This window comes from Gymnoscopelus braueri (assembly GCF_963280865.1).
Source record: "Gymnoscopelus braueri genome assembly, chromosome: 1".
NCBI classification, from domain to species: domain Eukaryota; kingdom Metazoa; phylum Chordata; class Actinopteri; order Myctophiformes; family Myctophidae; genus Gymnoscopelus; species Gymnoscopelus braueri.
In genome coordinates, this window is record NC_137603.1 from 25,747,096 (window position 1) to 25,763,529 (window position 16,434).

Here is a 16,434-nt window from a genome sequence, read left to right on the forward strand (position 1 = left end):
GACGATCAGTCATCGTAGTCGTGTATCGCATCGTAATTTAGCCCGATCAACGATTGTCGAAAATGTAAACATCCGGTTATGACCGGATGTGACGTGAGCCTGTTTGGGAGGGGGCGAGTGAGCCAGCGAGGTCATCAATGTGTCGATTTGTTGCTCTCTACTGGTAGAACTGTATTATGGGTTTAAAAACCCAATCAGATTATTTATTTGAATGAAAAATTACAAAATTACAAAATAAAAAAAAACGCAAATTTCTGGCACTGGGGGAGTACTTTATGAAAATACTCTTGGCACTGAGAGAGTTAATATCAAAAAATGTGTTTTACATAAGTCGGCCTCCTGGTGGCGCTATGAAAGGCAAATGTGAAAAATGCAGGTCAGTTGTTTTTCCTTGGCCTCTAGGGAGTGTGCGTGCAAAGTTTCATGCAGATCGGTGCAGTTATAGTTAAAAACACAAATCGTCCATTTATAGCGCCACCATGAGGCTGATTTGAACATTTTCAAGTGGCATTTCTTCCTCGGCCTAGTGATAAGTTAATGGGCCAATGTTATTTGTTATAAGAATTAGCTTATGCTAGTTTGTCCCTTCCATGATTATTTTACAAGACTCTAGTACAATAGACATTTTGATATGAAAAGTTAAATGTGGGGCGGCCATATACTGTAGCTGAAAAAAATATTTTTCGAGATTTTTAGCTGGGTTAAAATCACATCTCCGGTTCACCAACTGGTCTGGCCAGGCTGTGTGTCTATGTGTCCCTGAGAAAGACTCTAACCCTTAACTGCTCCCTGGGTGCTGTATTAATACCGCCCATTACTCCTAATAGTTAGTATGGGTAAATGCAGAAGGCAAATATAGGCTCATATATGTGCAAATGTATGTGACAGAAACTACCTACGTATTATTATTGATATGTATGGGTGTTGTATGTATGTGTGTTGATATAATATGGTGTGCTTTGAGGACAATGTGGGAGTGTCTAATGAAGTGATCACACTCAAAGATGGCTTTGACTGGCTTGTTGTTGGTGGCAGGGGGTGCTTAATGAGGTAGACATTGGGCCTAAACTGAAAATATGCTTTAGCTCTCTCTCTACTGATCTTGTCAGCAAGCAACATCGCCATGCGAAGGCATATAAGTTAGACATTACTCTGGACAGGGTCAGGTGTGTTGGCATCATATTATGGATCATCTTACTGCCACAGAGATATAGGTCACTACAGTCATTATTTTTAGGGTGTCATATTTGAGGACAATATCTTTTGGCTTCGGCATGTGTGTTTGTGTTTTGACATATGTCTCTGTGAGGACAATCTCTTTTGGGACTGGCTGTGTGTTTGTGTTTGATGTATGTCTCTGATGGGGACTCATGACTTCCTGCCAATATTCCTAAAAGCATGTACTTTTGAATACTTAAGTATTTTTAATGCAAGTCTGTTACTTTAACTCAAGTATGAATTTGACAGAGAAGCTTTCACTTGTAGTTGAGTAATATTTGGCCAGGAGTAGCCTATCTACTTATACTTTGACTCAAGTACTGGGGTTGAGTATTTGTCCACCACTGCAAAGTTAAAGTAGCCTAACACATGGGATAAAGCAGTGTGTAAAAAAATATGACATTATATTGTTATAAAAGGATTAAACATAGTGCTAATACTTTTATATACTAGAAAAAAGACAGTGATTCACTGTGTTGCATATGAAGGGTGCACTGGTGTTTGTAGGTTTTTGCAATTTCTATGGCCTGGAATCTACCATAGTCTATGGCACTCTATGGAAAATACTTGACACCCATTATAGTATTAGCCAAGGAAAGTACTGTATGCTCTGCCGCTTCTCTGAGGACCTGCAACTACTCAGCGACACATACCCATCCTGACATTTAGTGCTTGTGACATGCCAGAATTACACTTGGACACAACCAGGTGGCTAAAATAAGACAGCTGTCTATTGGATAAAAACATCTGCCTTGTGGCTTTGTTCTTTTTCCCTTACCTTCTCAACCCTCCCTGGGATGTACAATGCATGTGAACACCATTGTATCCGCACAGCCCATCTTTTGTAAGTCAGCAGATTAGGAAACTATCCATGGCATGCCTCTCTATATATAATGGCACGCTACGAGTGTAGCTTCCCTCCGATCAGCTGCTTAACACAAAGGGGACTTTCTGCTACTGTAGAAGCTGCTTTACGATGAAACTGCTTTTATAGCTACAGCAAAGACAACAGAGAGGGAGGGGGGAAGAGAGAGAAAGAGAAAGGGCAGAACAATAGAACAAGACGCGTGGACAGGAGAAGACATACGAGCATAAGGTCGGAGCTGCAGTTGGATTGCCGCACGTTTTAACGAAGCAAGGACAATGACAAAGCCTCAGCTACCAAAGACAGCTGAGAAGAAGCCAGCAGCAGGGGAGGCACCAGTGGACGCTCCAGCAGAGGCAGAAGGGGAACCCAAGGAGACACCACCGCCACCACCACCTCCTGCAGAGGAAACAAACCCAGAGGCCAGTGGCGAGCCGGCAGCAGCCCCGGTGGAGGCAGCCCCGACAGCGGAAGAGGGAACCCCATCGAGTGAAGCGCCGCCAGCAGAGGGTACCCCCCCAGAGGAGGGGACCCCTGCAGCGGAAGATGCACCCCCAACAGAGGATGGAGCTGCACCCCCATCGGAGGCGGCCCCCACAGAGCCTGCTCCTGCACCTGAGCCTGAACCAGAGCCAGCACCTGTTCTCAGTAGGCTTATATTATTCATTCATTCATTCATTTATTTACTTAGGATTGTGGCTGGATGTGCAGATAGAATGTACGTGAAAACTTGAAAATTAAGTAGGCTAATTACATTTATTTGGTTTTACATGGCAGAATTTATTCTGTATTCTTTTCTTCGACATTATTTGCTGTTTTGAGGTAGCTTGTGTGGCTGGTGGAGATTTGGTTATAGGTTAAGGTTGTTAGATGACATGAGATGTTTGCTGAGGTATCAGTGTGTACTGTTTCTCTGAATCAGTGCTGACAAAAAAAGACAATGACATCATTCTTTATGAGACTTACTTTGCTTTATGAAAAGTATACATGGACCGTTTTAAATTCAAATTCAAAAGAAACACCCTTTGTGCTGGTGTTGTCTGTACTAGCCTGAGGTGAAAACTGACTCTAGCTGCAGTCATCTAGTCTACTAAGGTCAACCTTTGACCCCTGACATCCATTTTCATCATTTGCTTGTGTTGTTAACCTGTGACATGGAGGCCTTGGGCTTTAGTAGGCTACAACCTGGAGCTCTTTCAGCATTCACATATTTCAGACTGCTTGTGATATCTGGAGTGTGCTGTTCACTCAACAAGTTGCTGGCGACGGGTGCTCTCCAAGATAAAAGTGGTTCATCTGGCAGACACCAAATGAATGATAACATAGAACTTTTATTTTGATAGCCAGTAGTAGAAAATGTCCCTTCAGTATTGTTTACAATACAATATTTTTGCAACACCACTAACTATGCTTATATATATGATTATTGCACTTTTAAATTCACTGCACTCTGTGGACACAGAATCATTGAGGACAACTGTCATACATCTGGCCTCATGCGTGGAACACCCTGCTCAGAAAAAGTATTCATGTTCCACACTTCCAGGATACATGTGTCAAATATAGTAGAACATGACACCTATGATTTGCACATAGTTTATACATTTATATTTCAAATTAAGTTTAGATGTTCTGTTGCATCTACACCTTTAGTTTGACATGGACTTTTTCCCCTTCAAGACATCTCCAAATCAGGACCTTTGTGTACTTTACCATACTGTAGTTTGTCCCAGTTCCGTGAAAAACATAACTTCAGACAGTTATTTGTTCAGTAGGTCATCAGCAATGGGGTTCTCTAAAATGCAGCAACAACACTGAACAACACTGATGTTTAGCTATTGTAGGCACTGATGACAGGTAACAGTAAACCTTACAAGACAACATGTTTTCTATGATTGCACAGTGATGTTGCTTCATTCAGAGATTAACATCACATTCTTCGGATTTTGCCGCTTAGAAGATAGGTTAGACATGTAGCCTACCTCAGACTGCCATAACGTTCATTTGTCAATATTGATGTAAATGGTGTAAATGAAAAAAAAGAGAGAGAGAAAAAAAAAGATGCAGCTACGAAATTGGACGATCGATTTCATATCTACCGAATATAATAAAATTATAGAAAGAAAATACTAGTTCACCACAAGCACTATAACTATAAAGTTAAACTATATCGTATTAATACTTTTTTTAAAAATTCCTAACGCACTTTACATTTTTGGGAAATCACAAAGTGCTACAGGGTTTAAAAACAAATGGCACAAAAATAACAAAAGCAGGGCAAAAACAACAAAAAAAAGCATTCATCAACAAGAAGACCCTTTCTTGGGGGAAAAGTTGACCTACTGTAAGAAAAAGCTTGTTGTCTTTGTTATAGTTGTGGTCTCTGCCATCCACTTGACCTAGAACAATTTGTATAACTATATCTTTATAGTTATAGTTAATGTGCTCGGTGTGAACGGCCCTTTATGCATGACATATTAACAAACACAAAAACTAAGTCCTGATTCTAGTTTGTTTTAGTTAACAAACTTTTAGAGAACTTTAGTTCATTATTTTTTCAGTTAATTCATTCTAACTCAATTCTAGTTTTCATTATTTTGTTAGTTTTAGTTCAAGTTAAAATTATAGTTTAACTATTTCGAACACATATGTATCTAATAATTCCCTATTTATTTCTAAGTTAACTGACATTCTGTTTGTTCTCCCCCTCAGCTCCTACTAGTGAGCCCCTTGGACTCACGATCGATGACATAAGTGACACCACCATCTCACTGAAGTGGAGAGCCCCTGACAGAATGGGCTCAGCGGATCTGGAAGGATACTCGATTGAATATTGCAAGGAGGGCAGTAAGTGTTGGGGCCACTGAGAGGGTTCAGTGGGAGGGGAGTTAAGAGAAAAGGATACACAGTATTGTTTTGACCACATGAGGCCCTGAGGCGAACATTTGACGAAATAGATTGGCTATTTTCAGGCGAAGAGATTTGGTGTAGAGGGAAATTCTAGTGGACCTCACCTAATATAGAGCCCTGGGGGGCCCCGGCAAAGTATGTAGGGTTTGTTGTTAATAACAGGGTGGTTGATCATGATTTGAAAAGTTGTGATAATAGTGGTACGCATAGACCATAATGATGCATGTAAAAACCACAGTGCACGTTTGTCATGTTCTGACAACTGAAATGGAAATTCATACATGCAGTTCTCATCAGTCTAATTTATTACAATAGCAAATTACATCAATTGATCAATTTAGGTTATATTTATATACTATAAATATAATATTACTCCTACTCCTACTCTCTAAAATGTCTGTTGAATAATTTAACCTTTTGAAATGTACCTTTAAAGAGTAATTTCAGATGCCTTGCATTTTGATAACAAAGCTTCTACTGTAATTGCACAAGTCCAAATTATGTGCTATTCTAACATTTATTACCTATTAAAACATTACAGTAGTAAGAGCACAATTCCTGGCTTTTATAGCACAAGGGTACAGTGTACATGTTGTAAATACTTGACCCGTGGACATTAGCCTGTGGCTTCGTGCTATCACTCTTGTGGGCCATTATCTTCTAATTGTTGGCCTCAGCAGAACCCCCTGGGCCATTAGCACAGTACTTAGATTATACTATCATACCCAGGGACAGAAGAAATAATGTATCTGGATACAAGCCTAGTTGTTGTATCGTAATGCCTAATTTATGCTCCATCGCATGTCGATGTTGTGCACTGAATATAGCAAATATACAAGAAAAGCATATAAAAGCGCTATATACTGTAAATTGCATGTATCCCAAGGGCTATTAGACTGTGCAATGAAGCACTGGGAGGTATAAACTACAATTTATATTTAGTTATAGCTTTTTAATTGTGTTTTTTCACTTAGGATTTTGTATACCTTAGTTGTTGTTTTTTTTTACTGCATTCTATTCTATTTCTATTGATGTAATGTATTTTTAATATATTCATGATGCTTCTTTTACTGACAAATCTGTATGAATGTATTGCAACTGGAGAACCAATTTCCTTCAAGATCAATAAAGTATATATCTATCTCAAACTGTAGTTCACAAGCTCACAGCGTGTCAAATCCACTGTGAGCTTAAAGAAGTATAAATCAGGCTTAATAAAAAGGCGGCAAGTCAAATCAGTCTTACCTAATTGGTAAAGCAAATCCAAAATCCATCACCTGAACTAATAATAATAAGATATTGTGATAACGAAACGGAAAATCAAAATACATGTCTAATTGAACTCCTAAGATTGAAATGGAACGTTACTCAATTTAACTGTCCTTATTCCCTGGCCACAGCGGATGAATGGGTGCCAGCCTTCGAGGGTCTGACAGACAGGACATCTATGAACATAAAAAACCTTACCACTGGAGACAAGCTGCTGTTCCGTGTGCGCGCCCACAACGTGGCAGGGCCAAGTGCCCCCGCCACCCTGGCACAGGCTGTCACCATCAGGGAAATTATGCGTGAGCATTTAAACACTCTTGGGAACTCTTTGAGCTTTCTCATGTTCAGCCTCATATTTCTGTTCTTTTCAATCCCATCAACATGACATACTGTACATACATTCTCAAGCTCTTCTTTTATTTATTTTCAAATTCAGAACTCGCAAGAGTAGTTAGTAGACTGAAATATTATAAAATGCTATATTGATTAGTGATGTACATACAGCATAGGCTTCATTTGCAGTCCTTTTAAATCAGTGACTATGACATGTACAGGCTCTATTTGGGGCCAGACTGGCTAAACCCACTATTTGAGGATTTAGGAGTGCGCAAGGGGCGTTCCCATGGAAAAGTTGCTATTTTGGGACACCTGCCTTATCCGCAAAACACCTTCGCTACCCGTTACATTATGCATAGGTGTGGTTTGGGCGATACAGCAATAAAACCAATCACCGTGCCAGATGCCAATGCCTTTAAGAGAAGACTGCGCAAGCCATTATCCCCAATGCAATCTTCATGCACTCTATCCCTCTCTACCAGTGTTGCCAGGTCTGCTTATTATAAGCCACGTTATGGGTAAAGTTGCTTGTAAATAATGGTAGTTGCGGGTTGCAGTTGTGAGCTTGTAAATCGGCTATTTTAAATTAGCATACATATATAAATATGCACATTGTTTAATAGCCAACATATATAGGTTTGAAGTGGGGCTCATGTCGCAGGAGCCGCACTGAGAAGCCGTAACATTGGACACTCTACACCTGAAGTTTACTTCATAGGCTCTAGCCTTTGATTGCCTTTCAATAAAATCACATTTGATAGACATAAGTATCACCTACCTACAATTTTATTTCCTGCGTAATCGATGAATACAACTGAAGTGTAGAAGTAATTTGGAGAGCATTGCATTGCGCAACACACAAATTGTCTTCTTTTAATAGACTATCGTCTTATATAAACACAATTGTTACAAGGAATTGACACTCTCACTTCTGCTGATTATAGGAACATTAGAGTCACAGAGAGTCGTTGAGAATTAGGAGAGAGGGAGACCTCTGAATGTTGTGCCGTTGTGTGCCCCGGCCGACTCCCGACATGTCCATTGCAGTTATCATTGTGTGTGTGTGTGTGTGTGTGTGTGTGTGTGTGTGTGTGTGTGTGTGTGTGTGTGTGTGTGTGTGTGTGTGTGTGTGTGTGTGTGTGTGTGTGTGTGTGTGTGTGTGTGTGTGTGTGTGTGTGTGTGTGTGAGATTGATGTGTGTTGATTTGCTTGCCTGTACAGAGCGCCCTAAAATATGGATGCCCAGGAATCTCCGCCAGACTATCATCAAGAAAGTTGGAGAGTCAGTGAATCTTGTGATTCCTTTCCAGGTACAGTGTGCTCTGATTAACATTTGGGCTAACCAGTATGCCATGATATTGCATGCAATTTGGCCATTGTTCCAAAAAGGCTTTGTAAAAAAGAGATCAAGCATATCATAACCTACTGAACATATTACTGTATGCAAAATTACAGTGGAAATGTCACTATAGCTCTATATTTTTTTACAATGTGTTCTCATCACTATTTAGCATATCATTATTTTACTAACAGAAAACATTTGCTTCCCAGACGAGCGTATACATTTTTTTCAGTATCAAATTAAACATGCTGCTTCAGTTCAGCTTTTCTTTTGCAATAATTGTAAGTGGCATGAAACTGCTTTCACGGTACTGTAACTTAACTGTTGTCACCATAAATAACACCATGTGGCAATGCAATTACACGATTACAGCATTCTAGTAACACTTATTGACAGGTCGAGCAACAGGTTGGACAACTACATTTTCATTGTGACTGTTGAAAGTCTGCCAAGTAGCCTCTCAAGTCTGGCCCTTGGCCAAAGCATATACAGTCTTTTAGTTAGGCAACAGATGGCAATCAGGTTGACACTGCTACTTTCATAAGAAAATACTTAAAAGCTGGTTTGGAAAGTAGCCTTCAACAGTGGTTCTCAAAGTAGAATCCGGGGAACCCCAGGGGTCCTTGAAGGGGTTCCAGGGGGTCCCCATAAAAAAAAAAACTTAATATAGTATCAAACTCAGCGGCAATATAAAAAAATAGCAGCTCTAAGATTCTGATAAATGTGGAATAAGTTTGAGAATTTGAATTCTCATGGGGATCCGCAGCCAAATAATATAACATTTCGGGGTCCCTGACATGTTTTAGAACCACTGGCCTACAGTATTTCACAATACAACTATTGTAGTAGTCTCTTGTTTTTACTTAGGGTAAGCCGAGGCCCAAGGTTACGTGGAGTAAAGACGGGGAGCCTCTGGACCCCACCCGAGTCAGTGTGAGGAACTGTGACACAGACACCATCATCTTCATCCGCAAGACAGATAGGATTCACTCTGGGAAGTATGACCTCCAGGTGGAGATTGAAAACGTGGAGGACAAAGCAAGCATCCATATACAAGTTGTTGGTAAGGAGGGGTCAGGGTCCAGGTTTGCAGAGATGGTAGTGGTGTGTGTGTGTTTGTTTGGATGGGAAGGGGGTACGTGGGGAGCAGTGAGTGTGAGGTTGGGTAAGGGTGTTTGGCAGGGAGGGACAAAATGCCTTAGAATAAATCATAAAAAAAAATCTTTACAATATTTATAAATGTATACATTATTTTTAATGTCAGTAGGCTACATACATAATTTGTATTTATTTTTAATAATTGGTCAAATTTGTCTTCTATAGATCTTCCGGGGCCTCCTTTGGATCTAAAGATCACGGAAGTGTGGGGCTTCAATGTGGCTCTGGAGTGGACGCCCCCTACAGACAATGGAAACTGTGAAATAATGGGTTACACTATTCAGAAAGCTGACAAGAGGACTATGGTAAGAATGAGAACCCTGGCCTGTGTCCTCATTGACACATTTTCAGGTGACATCCGGATGTCATTCTGAGGGAAGGGAATAGAATATCTTATAATAAGACAAAAAACTGTTACTTTTCAGGAAATTGATAAAAGGACCTGTGTTGCAAAAGTTTGTAGATCGGCTATTTTTGCTACTATTGTGTGACACTGTAGTGTGACGAAATAGGTAGTAATTTACGGGGGATTTTTTTTAAAGTTTAAATATTGAAATACAAGATTTCTGCCCAATAGCGATGATATAGTATGCCGGGTGAAGCCTATTCTTTACTTCATCGTATGACCATGTCACTCAAAAATAAATTAAGCTATAATTCTAAATTAGACGACTGAGCTATGTAAGACCTTCCACTTTACTCTAATTGTCTTGTGTGTGTTTTTTGTGAGACTGTGATTACTGTTTTTACTGTTTAACTGCTGCGCAGCCAACTGGCCCTGTGGGGACAAATCTAATTCTACCTTATCTCACCTTAACTTAGCTTACCTTAGCTTACCTTACCACACATTGCGATGTGACCCATGTGACCCCGATGTGACCCCCATCTTTTCAGATGGGGGTCTGCGGGCTGCGGCCAAATACATATCAATTTGGGGGTCCTTGATATGAAAATGTTTGAGAACCACTGCCTTACCTTACCTGACCTTACCTTATACTTTACCTTAGCTTATCTTACCTTATCTTACCATACCTCTGTAAGCTTACAGCTTCCGAGCCAAGGAAGGTATCCTCCCTATGCATGGAAATAGCTTTGTAGTAATGCATGTACGCTATGTGAGAGGAGGAATGTTACATGGTCACAGGGGGATATTTTAGTCTTCCCTTGTGACATACAGTGTAATCAGCCAATGCTGGGCACAGAGCCTCTTTTGTGGGCCAGAAGTGTGGCATTATGGGCCTGTTGGCTAGAGCTTCCACTGCTACCTTCCGCCACCCCGAGCTGCCAGGGGCCAACGGTAGTTAGGAATGTCCTAATCTTAGCCTCGTAGCCATGACCTGACAAGGATTGTCTATGCAGCAACGCAGGCCCGCTGTCCTTCTGGACGGCATGGCAGCGTGCAGGGTTGTCCTTCTGGATGGCATGGCAGTGTGCATGCCAGGGTGCATGGCAGGGTATGCGGTTGCACCCTGTTCAGGTTTCATTGTAGTCGCGATTAGATTCAATTAACTTTCCTTACGTCTGCTTATGGCAATCCCCGGGATGTGATTTATGAGGACAGAAATATACCTGTGTTGGGTGTCAGAGATGTCCTCTTGCTAACTCTAAAAGGGAAAGGGCGTCGAAGTGTTTCGTCAATACATAAACTGGTGTGAACATTAATCACTTAATAAGGCCCATGTACTTTGTCATACGTCAAATAGCGAAAACAGCCAATCTAAAAGATCACCATGGCCCGTTGTGAGCTTGTCGATCTGCTATTTTTGCAAGGGAAAGGGGGAAAAGGGGAAAATGTCCTTATAGATTTACATTTTGTTTTTGTTTTTTGGTGCCCCAAATAGGGATGCCAGGGTTAATGTGGTTAAATCAATACCTACAGTAATGTGAATGAATGTCACTGAAATCTTTTCTGTTATTTTGTGATCATAACTGTATTTTAGATTTAAAATAAACAGATGGGTTTATTTAGTTGCACATACATAGTGTGCACTTATAGTACTAACATAATTAGCATTTTATTTAACAACTTAAGTCCTATATACTCCATCGAATGACCAATAGCAAAAATAGTAAATGTTTCAACAACTTTTGGAAATGTTCAACTATAATAATATGCCCAAAATATGAAAGCTGCAGTTTGAACTTTGTTAACCCTTGTTAACCCTGTGTTACCCCGTTTTCAAGTTTAGGTAAAAACAATTATTGGAACAAGGCTTGATGATATCCTCAGAAACAGCTATTGTAACACAACAAAATTAATTATCACCATTTTAGTTAATTCTGATGGTCTCTATTAAAAAAAAGTGACATCTGTGGTGTTACGGGTCAAATAATGACCCGGCAGAGAAGTGTGGCTCAATTCCCCCCAAATTGTCAATATTCAATGTTTACATGATTGAGAGAGAGAGAAACACTTGTCCTCAATTTGCAAAAGTAAAATAAAAATAAAAATACATGACTTTTTACCTTCTTTCCTGATACAAGATACATTTTTACCCATAACACCGCAGATGTCACTATTGTTATTAAGTTAAAAAAGAAAAACAAGTCATTTATTTTTGGAAGTGTGTTCTAATATTTGTTATATTATTATATTAATATCATTATCCATTGTCTTCATTATAGTAAATGTAATGAGTGAATTTTTACATTTTTATAATTGATCGAGCTACATTGAAAGATGAAACCCTAACCCTAACCCCAAATAATATTTTAAATAGTGTTTACATGGATATGAATGAATAACAAGTCAGCTATGAGGTGTGGGAAAAAAGTGTCAGCAGGTTTCTAAGACAATGCAAGGGTTAAGTTGCTGATGTGAATGTTATTCCTATGCAGGATTGGTACACAGTCTATGAACAATACAGGAGAACCAACTGTGTGGTGCCTGACCTCATCATGGGGAATGAATATGTGTTCCGTGCGTACGCCATCAACCAAGTGGGTTTCAGCCCTGACCCCTGCGACACAAAAGATAGTGCCTTCATCCAGAAAATAGGTAGGCCTACCATACACAGCACAATCCTGAGTGTTCATTTAACTCAGAGAGTGTACAAATAGAACCACATTTAGTTTTTTGTTTTGTTTAGTTTTTTGCAGCTTTTGGGTATGCCTGAAGATGGGGCTAATCAATTCTTTCAGACACACGTACAGGTATTTGGGGGGCATGGCCGAGTTCGCCATTGTCTCAGAGGAACAACACAGTCAGTATTGAGGTTGTGAGATGTATCATATACACTACAGTGATGTATGTTTCTGTCCTAATGCAAAACAGTGGTTAAGTATTGTAGTGCAGGCATTCTCAACAACCACCATCTTATGAATAACTAGACGCGTCGCAATTCAGGGCAATTGCAGAGTGTGGTTGCGCCGACGCAAGTCGCGGGTCGCTGCCACCGGGACTCGAGGAATACGCTGGGAGGAATACCGTCGGAGGCTGCGCCAATTACATTGTCACGCAACTCCTGAGATCACTTGCGTTTCATTTTGAGAGGATTGATCCCCCCAACATATGTTTTTTGGATCAAAAGGTTACATTTTGAGCATTTGTGGCGCCCCCTATGGATCAAAGTGGAAATACTTTTGGGGATTTGTTGAGTAAACTACACTTGACATGTGATTCAAATTTGGGATTGACTGGACGTTTCGTTTGTGATTTGTGGGCTTTTTTGTAAAACGGGCCCCTCCCGCTAACTTTGGAAGCCATTTACGGACAAACGGTATGGACTATCAAAATTCGGTCCAGATTATCGCATGGGTCCAGAGATCATGTGTACCGAGTTTTGTGAAATTTGGACAAAATATATGGGAGGAGGAGCTAAAAGTGTGTTTTGAAGAAAATTAAAAATGGCGGAAAATCTATCCTGACGCAAATGGGCGTGGCCTATATGGGGAGATGCGTCGTGACCCAATGAATCCAGGGGAAAAGAAATTTTGATTTTACGACCTACGGTTCAAGAGTTATAGGCCAAAACGTAAAGGGGGCTGTTATAGCGCCACCATGTGGCCGAATGGTGTGATAATTTTTTTAATAATTTCGGACTAAATTATGAACCTCCCCTACAAATATGGTAACTCTAGCTCTTACGGTTTCTGAGAAAAAAATACTTGAATTTGAGTTTTTTCACTTTTCCATTAAAGCGGATAGGGAAATTTAATGCACTTATAAATCAATATCAATTAAACTATTTAACCAATCTCTTAGCAAAATACAAGCACACGATTCCCGCTCAAGACGGTCATTTTGACATATGGCACGACATTGGGGGATAAAAACTGTGGGAGGAGATGCTGTTCAAAGTATTGTTTATCTAGGAAAATAATAAAGTGTGAAGATTACTATAGTCTGGTTGCCCTGTTAGGGCAACCACACTAATGAAGACGGGACAACCAAATATGTTTTTAAACCTTCCGAGCCACAAAAAGGTGCTATAAGGAGGACACTCATGTGATGTTGATTATTTTCCCCTATTCACATATACTTGGGTGTGACGTACGTCACTGTTGCTAAAAGAATGGGCACTTATTTTCTATTCAGTCTTAATGCAAGCTTCAAATAGGCTACTCACACCATATGAAACAATAAAATGAAGAGCATAGTTTGTGTCATTGACCTCAACTGGGCATAATATAATATATGCCCAAACACTCAGCCAAACAAACCCAAAACTGGGCATTGTCTATTTCAGGTATTATGTACAACAGGGATTCTCAAAGTGGGGTCCAGGGGCTATCAGGGTTCCTTGAGGGGGTTCCGAATGGACCAGTGTACAAACGGAACCAAATGGGTCCATTTGGTTCCATTAATATACTCTCAGAGTTACGGGGGTATTTGAAATGAAAAGTTTTAAAGAACCACTGGTGCACTGAAGTCTCCATCCGACATCTCAAACTGAGCATTGTCTGTTCTTAGTTCTCAGTTACAAGCCTCCATCCTACAAGGAGCGTGACTTCACTGAGCCCCCCAAGTTCACGCACCCCCTGGTGAACCGTTCTGTCATAGCGGGATATTATGCCACCCTCAGCTGCTCCCTCAGGGGCACTCCAAAGGTGAGTGCAAATTAAAAAACGCAGAAAAATATTCTTTCCGTGTTTTTTAACCACATAAGCCTATATAGGATTTGTTGATCTACAAGCTTTCTATGCATTGCATCGCATTGTGAGTTTGTAGAATTGCTATTTTCACTATTTATTTATTGTTTTATGTTTGAGATGAAAAATAATTAAAGTTGTTAAGGTAAAAAATATAATCCAACCAAAGACAGCATAGATGTTAAGGAAATGATGATGACTATTATATTATCATCACCTTTATCATCTTTAAAATAACACCTAGATCAGTACCATGATTACAATTATTCTAAGTTTGATCATTAATAAACATAGCACAAGTCTAGTATAAACATTCCAGAAAATATGAAATACAGTGCATGTTGTATGTTAATAATAATAATCTTTAATCTCCTACACACAGCCCAAAGTGACCTGGTACAGAAACAAGATGCTCCTCACAGACGAACCCAAGTTTCGGATGCTTAGTAAGCAAGGTGTTCTGACGCTGGAGATTCGTAAACCCTGTACATTTGATGGAGGGATGTATATGTGCAAAGCAGTCAACGCCAGCGGGGAAGATGTTGTGGAGTGTAAACTGGAGGTTCGCCGTAAGTATGCCGCAAACACAAGCACCAGTTTAATCCAGTCCAGTTTAATTTATCTATTTGTAACTCATGAGAGTGTACAAATGTAACCAAATAGGCCTGTATTTGCTTATCTTTGTACACACTTGAGTTTGTACACTCTTATAGTAAAATTTCGAGATCCTACTGTGTATATTTGATTTATTGGTTTTGAAAGGATCCTAAATCCACGATCCACCAATTCTATCGTGTGTGCATGAGCTTCTTTCTGCGACCCCTGCCTATCACCAAGCTTTGTCCTGCCATGCTTCTACTATTTCTCAGAACCTGTGTAAACATGTTTACTTAGAGTGGTCCCGGGGTAAGACCCGACCCCATGCACCCACCTAATTCCTAATTCCACCCTGTGTTTGCCTCCTAGAGCAAACACAGCCATACTTAAAGCTCCACTCTGTAACTTCCATGTCCTACCTCAGATTCGAACCTGGGTCTCATGTGCAAGTGCTGACATTTTTTACCACTGAGCTAATAGAGCCTGCCTGCTTGCTCAGGGGATAAATTGAGTTTTGACCTTCAGGCTGTACCACTTGTCAACCAGTCAACCAGAGAGTGTACAAATGGACCATACGGGTCCATTTGGTTCCATTTGTATGCTCTCAGTTATGCGGGTCCTTCAACAAAAAAAGAAAAGAAAGAGAACTACTGATTTAGAGTGATTATAATATTATTGCTAAAGTATGACATACTCCCTCCCTGGCTTGCAGCTCAAGTCCCCAAAGAGAAGAAAGTAGAGAAGAAAGAAGAGATTATCGAGTCTGCCTGAGAAGGTGAATGATTTGTCTACACTGGGATTCCTCAGGGAACCTGTCGAGTTGACCGCTTTGAGCCCAGATGAAATTATTTATGTTGTTGCTTACCCCACTCCCTTTGTTTGTTTGCCACTTGCTTTTGGGAAACGCGTATCTGCTATTTTGTGTAGAACACTTATTTGACAGACACCTATATGCTACTGATTAGTATTTCTGTATTATGTATGACATATTTAAAAGATTGCAAAGCTGTCATCCATCCATCGTCCTCACTCAAAAGATCTGAAAAGTAATAAGCCAATTAAACCAACAATTAAATTCAGTTGAATACATTGAAGTTGTCAGTATATTTACTTGAAAGATAATGAATCCAAAGTGTGAGTTCTGAATTGTTGTACTGTATACACACATGTATACTGTAAGTCACAGGTGGAGAGCAACACTATTTTTGGCATGTGACTGTCAGGGGTCATCATTGTGTCTGTACACGGCCAAAAGCGTCCATGACAGAACTTGTCCATGTCCATTTTTAATAATCGTATTTTTTCCATGTAATGTGCGATGTCACTGTATTGATAAGACCCAATTAGAAATCCCAAACATGGAACAGACTTGGACCATAATGCATTGATGTCTGTATACAGCCAGTGGTTTGTCAGGCTCCAGGTCTTTTTTTTTTTTTCAGAATGGGTACGACACTGATTTAATTAATGTAGAAATACTATCATTTTAAAATGTGTTGCACATTGGCATATAGACACTATGGCACATAGTGAGTCCACTATACATTAGGGCTATCGGTCTGTGTGTTTCAGTTAATTGACCACTCATTTTGTAGCCTAGTGGCAAAAATAACGTTTGATGAAAATGTCCATCACAAGCCTGCATGGTG

The 16,434-nt window shown here is 40.0% G+C and overlaps 1 protein-coding gene across 1 annotated transcript in view; it reads left to right on the forward strand.

Annotated features, from left to right (window-relative positions):
* mybpc3 (myosin binding protein C3) overlaps positions 1–15,875 on the forward strand; it is a gene marked incomplete at its 5' end in the record, with an annotated part of 47,223 nt that extends 31,348 nt beyond the window's left edge. The window contains 9 exons of the mRNA XM_080432552.1: positions 4,796–4,930; positions 6,394–6,561; positions 7,819–7,907; positions 8,807–9,002; positions 9,263–9,402; positions 11,936–12,095; positions 14,010–14,146; positions 14,571–14,757; positions 15,498–15,875. Of these exons, the coding sequence (XP_080288678.1) occupies positions 4,796–4,930; positions 6,394–6,561; positions 7,819–7,907; positions 8,807–9,002; positions 9,263–9,402; positions 11,936–12,095; positions 14,010–14,146; positions 14,571–14,757; positions 15,498–15,556 (1,271 nt within the window). The 3' untranslated portion in view covers positions 15,557–15,875. The remainder of the gene's footprint in view (positions 1–4,795; positions 4,931–6,393; positions 6,562–7,818; positions 7,908–8,806; positions 9,003–9,262; positions 9,403–11,935; positions 12,096–14,009; positions 14,147–14,570; positions 14,758–15,497) is intronic.
* Positions 15,876–16,434: the final 559 nt, after the last annotated feature.